Source organism: Humulus lupulus, chromosome 3, assembly GCF_963169125.1.
Source record: "Humulus lupulus chromosome 3, drHumLupu1.1, whole genome shotgun sequence".
Taxonomy (NCBI): domain Eukaryota; kingdom Viridiplantae; phylum Streptophyta; class Magnoliopsida; order Rosales; family Cannabaceae; genus Humulus; species Humulus lupulus.
The window spans coordinates 228126547-228136505 of NC_084795.1; the positions used below are offsets into that span (position 1 = coordinate 228126547).

General features: G+C 27.8%; 1 protein-coding gene across 1 annotated transcript; it reads right to left on the reverse strand.

The window, feature by feature from the left end:
• Nucleotides 1-7855: 7855 nt before the first annotated feature.
• LOC133825444 (uncharacterized) lies at nucleotides 7856-8550 on the reverse strand. Its single transcript, XM_062258382.1, has 2 exons — nucleotides 8536-8550; nucleotides 7856-8488 (listed from the first exon to the last, which is right to left on the reverse strand). The coding sequence occupies exons 1-2, from the start codon at nucleotides 8548-8550 to the stop codon at nucleotides 7856-7858; spliced, it is 648 nt and encodes a 215-aa protein (XP_062114366.1).
• Between the last annotated feature and the right edge of the window lie 1409 nt (nucleotides 8551-9959).

The following is a 9959-nucleotide window of genomic DNA, read 5'->3' on the forward strand; positions in this document are numbered from 1 at the left end:
TGAGTAACGTACGAGCCTGAGTAACTTCTCAAACGTACTAATAAATGCAATAAAGGCATTAACTATCTGATATTATACGTTTATGAGGTAGGGGTTACAACATTTACAACATGTTATTTATTCGTTAAACATCTTTGGATCTCCAAGGATTCAAGCCTGTGCATTCTAAGTGTTTACAACAAGCTCAATGCACCCTTCGCAAGCAAGAGGTTTATAGGTTATAGCGACCTGAACACCAAGATACTCGAGAAGTGATTTATGCGATCTAAGGATTCAGCCAAGCGACCTCCATGACATCTAGTCGAGTCGGTCAGGTGATCTCCTTGATGCCTAATCTTATCTGGCTTTACTCGAGCTACTCGTATGAGAACTTGTATAGTGCACTTAGGATTGAATAATCTTCATTAAATGCTTGCTAGTTGTACCGCGAACAAGACACTTCAGCTCATGTTTTTCTTGTACAACAAATATCATTATTATAATAATATATAATACATAATCTTAATTTTTATAAAAAAAATCATCATTTATATTTAAAAAGAAAAAATGCATTTTTTTATTACTTAATCTAATTTATATATATAGTCATATTAAATTACAACAAACATTATACATACATTAAGTATAAATGTTGTGTGTACACATAGAACAACGGTGTAACTACATAAGAAATTAGAATAACATTTTTCTTCTTTCAAGAATAAACAAACTTCTTTACTAAGCATTGACGTGTACTTTAAATAATATTATGAATGTTTTGTATCTTGAATAGGGTAGTTTGTGATCTAAAATGATATCATATTTTTCATTTTTTGTTAAAAAAAATCATACACAATGTTTTGGTTTAAATTTTTGTTTCAATATGTTTATGTCATTCTTTTATATATAATATTGTTTATTTTTTAAAAATTTATATGGCAATCATAAAATGATAATAAAAATGATTAATAAATTTTCTAAATAAAATTAAGCAATATATATATTGATTGTTTTTTTATGGGTATTACCCATCCATGGGTACCAAGGTAATTGTGCAAATACGCTGACATGACAATAGGGTGACTTGGTAAATTAAGTTAACATCAGGTTACCAACAAGTGAAGATTTTTTTTCATTAGTTCGTATTTAATTTATTTTTTTGGCCATAAGGAATGGTGATTCCAACTTATGAGAGATAAACTCTATTTTCAAGTCTTGACTTATTTTGAAAAATAAAAAATTAGGGTTTCATAATAAATACAATATTTTACTTAAGCTCTTCCATATTATTGTTCTTCTTCAATCAAAGTAAGAAGAAGAAGAAATCAGAAGTTCATCAAAAATCATGGATTAATCTTTGTCTTCTCTTCATAACCTTCATTGGTTCTTCTCCTTCTCTTGCTCTTGAATCATCTCCACTTGAATCATTACTTTCCAAGTATTTCCAAGAATAAGACTAGTTACTATTAGTCGCCATCATCAATGGTCCCCTGATACTTAATAGGTTTGCTCTTAAAAATTCAAACTTTCACCTCTCAATTTGAGATATAAGCATGTAATCTCACTTTTGGGATGTGTCGTGTATTGAGTTTTGTTTGATCTGCCCAACTTTTATTTGGATGGTTTCTTCTGTTTTAGAGAAAGAAGGAAAATATATTAAGAGTTCTTCAATCCAATCAAGGTCAAAAGCTCATAATATAAGTAAGTGTATGTTGTCTAGTTTGGGTCATCCATATCACAATTTCTTTCACATGTATTGAAATTTATTCTTACAAATATGTTCTTTTTTATTGGGTTGCTTATATAATATGCTTAACAATATTGCTAGTGATTTGAAAGCTATAACATCATCAAACCAATAACATATATGATGTATACTTTCCAAATAACCACTTCTTTAAAAAAATTTGACCACCAGGCACCAAGTTGTGCAGATCTTCCCTGAACAAATATATATATATATATATATATATGAGTTCACTCTTAATGGTGATTGAGTTTTTTTCCCATGGATGGGTTGTCAATTAATAACTATTGGATTAAGATCCAATGGTCCACATTTAAAGATGTTAATTAATGCTATCTTTGACTTTTTCAAACTTGGTAATGGGCTACCTGCTGACATGGCGGTCACCTTTTAATTTAATTAAATAATTAAAAAAATCATTATTTAAGATTCATTCCAAGATTCCATATCCCCATTCCTTCTTCATTCCTTCTCCATTCCTTTCATTCATTGTTCTTTCCAGATTCATTCCTTATGCATTAATGACTCCTATCTTCCCAACTACAATTAGTTGGCTAATTAATAAAGCATATTTTGAATTTTCTATATATTATATATATTTTTATACAAAATTTACTCATCTTAAAAAACTTGTTTATTGAAGAAGCTCCAATTTTTGAAAGTGTTTTCAAGTAAGTTTTCTATGTCATTTTCGAAAATCACTAGTAGATTTTCTATTTTTTAAAAAAAAAATCCATCTTTTTTTTTTGTTATGTAGCATTTGAAATTCACATGGATGAGTAAATTTTATTTCTCTTGCAAAACTTGTTTAGTGAAAACCCACAAGAATTAATTTTTTGAAAGTGTTTGATGAAAAAACTCTAGATTTTTCATAGTGTTCTTTGTAAGATTTTCAATCGTTTTGTGCTTTCTTTATTTTTACAAACAAATTATCATCTATTTCTCCAATTTCATATTTCGAAATTCATTACTAGAGGTTTTTTTTTTAAAAAAAAAATATCAACTTAGTTTTATTTGTCATGTAGAATTTGAAATTAAAACAAAAAAGACTAAATCTTATTTCTCTTGAAAACTTGTTTTAGTAAAATCTCACAAGAATTTTTTTTTAAAAAAATGTTTGATGAAAAAACTCTAGATTTTCATAGTGTTTCTTGCAAGATTTTCAATCATTTTTGTGCTTTCTTTATTTTTACAAACAATTTATCATCTATTTCATCAATTTCATATTTCGAAATTCACTACTAGATCTTTTTTTTGTAAAAAAAATTCCAACTTAGTTTTATTTGTCATGTATGATTTGAATTCAAAAAAAGGATTAAATCTTATTTCTCTTGAAAAACTTGTCTAGTAAAATCTCACAAGAACAATTTTTTTAAAAAATGTTTTATGAAAAAACTCTAGATTTTTCATAGTGTTTCTTGCAAGATTTTCAATCATTCATGTGATTTCTTTATTTTTACATACAAATTATAATTTTTTTCTCCCATTGTAAAATTCGAAATTATTCAAACTTCTTAGATATCAACTATTAGGTTTATAAATTTACATTGAAGGTTATAGGGTTTTAAAAATTTCCTATTTTATAAAAGAAATTTTAAAACATTATTATTACAAATTATTTTGTAGTTCATTTTTCTTCAATAAACTAAAACTGTGAGGAATTTTAAAGTTTTGAAAATTTCATCATGTAAATTTTTCAAACATATTATTATTTTTCAAAAATATTTCTTACATAGTGATAATCTTCATCAATTTTTTTGTGTAGAACTTCGTGATGGAATCAGAAATGGAATGGAGGATAGTAATTGAACATGAGTTGAAAGAGTTGAGAGATGAACTACACTCTATTAAACTGGATTTACAAGCCAAAGATAAAATTCCATGTAGATATGAGAAGAAGAAAAAATTGACATGTGAATCCATTAACGAAAAGGCCTCACAATCACTATTTTTAAATAAACATGTTATTAGTCAAGATGATGTTGTGTTCTTTGAACATTTTAAACTCGGTAATACTTTAAGACCGAAAGATAGGGAAGTGTTAGAATACATTTTCTCAAACTCTGATCAATTGTAAGTTTTTCTATCTTAATGTATATATTTTTTGTCATTTTTTCAATATATTTTAATGTATATTATTGTATCTATCCTAGGGAAATTATAGTTGAAAGTGAGTCTAGTTTTCTACGACGGTCCGACTTCCGGTATCTTGGACCTAAAATGGAGTTGGAGACTGAGGTAATTCATTTGTATATATTAATAATTTTAGTATGACCGTTATAATTTTTTTTTTTTTTGGTAAATGCAGATTGTTACTATGGTTTCTTCATTCTTGACCGAGGATGAGAGGTTGAAGAAGGGTAAAGAGTGTAAGAATTGGTATCTTCCTGCTCGAAATATGGTGAGTTTTTTGTTGTTTTTCTTTTTTGTCAAAACGTATTTCATGTTTGTGAAGTTAATTTTTTTTTAAATTATGACAATAGAAATACTTACTACCCGACTCCTACTCCAATTTACCACTACATCAAATTTGGAGGAAAATGCATTACTACGAAAGATTTATGGGCTCCCTCGAACATTGCAATGAAGTATAATTCTAATGGTTTATGTTGAATATATTTTTAAGCATCTATTTATTATGTAATTTCTAACAAAAATTATACTTGTAGATTTATATTCCCATGTTGCTTGTAAGACACTTCATTCTTGCACGGGTGATACTTAAAGAAAAAAAAGTAGAAGTTTGGGACTCACTTGCCGATGAAAAGAATCCTATATTACAGTCATCTAAGATTGTTGATATTGTAAGTTTTTATTGGTTGAATATATTACTTTTTTATAAATTTTAAATTTATAAATTCTGATGTTAGAGTGCAAATGCAGCTACGCAATCTAGATTTGTTCTTGGAGAATCAGATCAAAAGGAAACCTAGTAGTTTCAACTTTGCTAGTTTTGGTATAGTTCGTGGTAGAAATGTCCCTAGACAACAAAATTTGTACGACTGTGGAGTCTTTGTCATATTATTTATGATGAATAGTTGTAAGCTCGACTCGCGGTCTTTTGTGGTAAGTAGATTTCATACTAAGTTTTTTTTTTTTTTTAATTTTGTTCTTATCATACTATACTTGAGTTTTTGTCACTATTGTAGTTCGACTCTAATGAAGAAAGGTGTCACATAGCTTCGTGGATTGCATGCTCAAATTTCAACAAGAATAGAGAAAAATTATTGAAAGATGTTCGAGAGTTCATTTCAAGAAGAGGAATATAGTACTAGGGACAATGATCTTTGCCCTAATTTTGTTATTCTCAATCAAGTTGTGTAAAATAAAGAAATTTGTATTATTATTTATCAATTTTGAGAAATTAGAAGATGATCAATATTTGGGAGAATTTGAATAGTTTATTTCTGAATTAATTATTTATTAACAAGATTAAAACACACTTTAAATTTTATCATTTTCACAATCAGCTTTAATGTTTATTGGAAGTTTCAAATGGTAGTTGTAGACATTAATATCATATTTATTAAATAAAAACTATTATGTAAGTGTTAATTTCGAATTTATTAATTAATATATCAACCAATCAGAATTTTGAGCATAATGTTAGGGAATTGGAATGGATTTATGGAGATATGCATTTAATGAAATTAGTTGACATGATCTTAATTGTACACGTTTTTTTTATGAGAAATGATTAATAACTCAACAAAACATAAATAGAGCATGATATTAGGGTATTGGAATGGATTTATGAATACATGCATTTAATGCAAGTAGGTGGCATTTTCTAAATTAATTGCTCACGTTTTTTAAGTGAAATTTTAATAAAATATATATTTTTTTACACAAACTAACTCAACCAAACCTTTTTATCTATAAAAAAAATTAAATATATTTCAAAATTGTGTTTTAAATTTAAATTAAAAATCAATGCATAGTAACTAAACTAGTTAATACCAACCTAACCATTTAGAATTTAATGGTATAATTATGCATAATCAACCTAACCAATAACGAAATTATTGTGTTATTTTTGGGAATTGAAATATGTTCATTTTATGTTTTGATGTATTCTCAATACCATGATTAAATTACTTCTCCTATTTCAAAATTTAAAAAAAAAAAAATAATTAGCCCTATTTTTTTTGTAGCCGAAATTAATTTTAAAAAAATGACTTTAAACCCTAATTATGCAAATGAATGAAATTTTCCAATTCTCAATACCATGTTTATAATATTTGAAAAAATAACAATTAAAACAATAGATCCAAATTTATCCGAAATTAATGATAAAAAATATATTTTTATATAATTAATTATTTGAATCTTTCAATTTGAAGATGTGCATTAACAATTAAAACTACATATTTTTTTAGCCAAAATTAATGATAAAATTTCAATATTAATTGTAAACCACAATTGGCATAGCCGAAATTAGGGTTTGTATATTAATACATTTTACACATCTAATTATAATTTTTGAAATTAGAGTTTAGATAGTTGGTTATTGTCTTTGAATATGAAGAGGTGCATTTAATATTTAACATATATTCAATATTTAATTGTTCAAACTAACTATTAGTGTAGGCCCTAATTATGCAAATGAATTAAATTTTCCAATTCTCAATACCATATTTATAATATTTGAAAAAAAAACACAATAATTAACCCTATATTGTTGTAGCCGAAATTAATGATAAAAAATATATTTTTATATAATAATTAATTATTTTGCTAAATGCTAGGATATATATAGTCTTTAAGTCTTTCAATTTGAAGAGGTGCATTAACAATTCCCACTTCTCAATACCATATTTAAGATGTGCAATTATTTTGTATTTTTAATGCTAAAAAATTTCAATATTAATTGTAAACCACAATTGGCATAGCCGAAATTAGGGTTTTTAATATTAATAAATTTTACACATCTAATTATAATTTTTGAAATTAGGGTTTAGATAGTTGGTTATTGTCTTTGAATATGAAGAGGTGCATTTAATATTTAACATATATTCAATATTTAATTGTTCAAACTAACTATTAGTGTAGGCCCTAATTATGCAAATGAATTAAAATTTCCAATTCTCAATACCATATTTATAATATTTGAAAAAAAACACAATAATTAACCCTATATTGTTGTAGCCGAAATTAATGATAAAAAATATATTTTTATATAATAATTAATTATTTGCTAAATGTTAGGATATATATAGTCTTTGAGTCTTTCAATTTGAAGAGGTGCATTAACAATTCCCACTTCTCAATACCATATTTAAGATGTGCAATTATTTTGTATTTTTAATGCTAAAAACTTTCAATATTAATTGTAAACCACAATTGGCATAGCCGAAATTAGGGTTTTTATATTAATAAATTTTACACATCTAATTATAATTTTTGAAATTAGGGTTTAGATAGTTGGTTATTGTCTTTGAATATGAAGATGTGCATTTAATATTTAACATATATTAAATATTTAATTGTTCAAACTAACTATTAGTGTATGCCCTAATTATGCAAATGAATTAAATTTTCCAATTCTCAATACCATATTTATAATATTTGAAAAAAAAACACAATAATTAACCCTATATTGTTGTAGCCGAAATTAATGATAAAAAATATATTTTTATATAATAATGAATTATTTACTAAATGCTAGGATATATATAGTCTTTGAGTCTTTCAATTTGAAGAGGTGCATTAACAATTCTCACTTCTCAATACCATATTTAAGTTGTGCAATTATTTTGTATTTTTAATGCTAAAAAATTTCAATATTAATTGTAAACCACAATTGGCATAACCGAAATTAGAGTTTCTATATTAATAAATGTTACACATCTAATTATAATTTTTGAAATTAGGGTTTAGATAGTTGGTTATTGTCTTTGAATATGAAGAGGTGCATTTGATATTTAACATGTATTCAATATTTAATTGTTCAAACTAATTATTAGTGTGGGCCCTAATTATGCAAATGAATTAAATTTTCCAATTCTCAATACCATCTTTTTAATATTTGAAAAAAAACACAATAATTAGCCCTATATTGTTGTAGCCGAAATTAATGATTGCAATACAGAAAGTGTTTGTAAACAATTATACAAAAGACATCACTAATCATGGATTGATTTTTTTCTTCTTATTCTTCGAATGACCATTTTTCTTTGTAGCGGACTTTGGCTGCATAGGACAATTCCTTGAATCATGTCCAACCTCACCACAATACTTGCAATGTAATAGCAATTTTTTTGGTTTTCTCTTCTTTGCACCTCCAGAGAATGATTTCGATAAACTGACTGTAGTTGGTCTGCCTTTTGTTTTTTTAATCTGAGAGTCCAAAATATTATTAGGAAATACTCCTTCATCATTTTGAGGATGTTTTAACTCTTCATCTGGTGGCATTTTTTCAAATTTTGCATTCAACTCTGATATAACTTTCATAGCATTTTGAAATGCTTCTCGCGATCTTGTAGCAAGGTACGACGTGATAGTAGTTTGTGTGGTTACACCACCGTACCTAGAATTTTCAATAACTTTAGGATGAGGACACTTTCTTTCTTTACCTTGAGTTAACAGTTGAACTTCTTTAGCATCTTTTAGCCAACGTCTATTTACCAAACAAATTGGCAAACTTCTTCTCTCCAAATTCTTCAATGAAATAAAAATATGTCTACATGGAATTCCTTTTGTCTCAAGAGAATAGCAATCACATCGCACATCATCCCCATCGTTGGAGATTAACAGATTGCGCTTTAATCCAGAACCAATATATTTTTTCACCAAACAAAGAGTGTAACCTGGTATCTTATCATCCTTTAGGATAATATAATTATCGCAACGCCGTATCTCCTTTCTTATCCTTGTAAAAATTTAGAAGGGGATCCGATCCTGAAAAAATTATTAATAGATAACAATGCACTAAGCATACCAAATTATGACATAATGAACCGTTCCAACGTATACTAGTAAAACAATACTACCGCTAGGGTCTCATATAGTGGTCATTCTGAGTAAGATAGAGTAGGGAATTTAGAAGGGGATCCGATCCCGAAAAATACTACAAGAAAACATTGCACTAAGCAGACCTAATTATGACATAATGAACCATTCCAACGTACACAAGTAAACCAATACTACAGCTACAGTCTCATATAGTAGTCATTCTGAGTAAGATAGAGTAGTGAATTTAGAAGGGGATCCGATCCTGAAAAATTATTACTAGATAACAGTGCACTAAGCAGACCTAATTATGACATAATGAACCGTTCCAACGTACACCAGTAAACCAATACTACCGCTAGGGTCTCATATAGTTGTCATGCTTAGTAAGATAGAGTAGTGAATTTAGAAGGGGATCCGATCCCGAAAAATACAACTAGATAACATTGCAATAAGATATATTAGAGAATTTAGAAGGGGATCCGACCCCGAAAAATAATTACTAGATAACATTGCACTAAGCAGACCTAATTATGACATAAAAAATCGTTCCAACGTACACTAGAAAAATATTACTACCGCTAGGGTCTGATATAGTTGTCATGATGAGTAAGATAGTGTAGTGAATTTAGAAGGGGATCCGATCCCGAAACATACTACTACATAACATTGCACTAAGATATAGTAGAAAATTTAGAAGGGGATCTGATCCCGAAAAATTATTACTAGACAACATTGCACTAAGCAGACCTAATTATGACATAATGAACTGTTCCAACGTACACTAGTAAACAAATACAACCGCTAGGGTCTCATATAGTTGTCATGCTGAGTAAGATAGAGTAGTGACTTTAGAAGGGGATCCGATCACCAAAAATACTACTAGATAACATTGCACTAAGATATAGTAGAGAATTTAGAAGAGGATCCGATCCCGAAAAATTATTACTAGATAACATCGCACTAAGCAGACCTAATTATGACATAATGAACCGTTCCAACGTACACTAGTAAACCAATACTACCCCTAGGGTCTCATATAATTGTCATGCTGAGTAAGATAGATTAGTGAATTTAGAAGGGGATCCGATCCCGGAAAAATATTACTAGACAACATTGCACTAAGATATAGTAGAGAATTTAGAAGGGGATCCGATCCCGAAAAATTATTACTAGATAACATTGAACTAAGCAGACCTAATTATGACATAATGAATCGTACCAACGTCCACTAGTAAACCAATACTACCGCTAGGGTCTCATATAGTTGTCATGCAGAGTA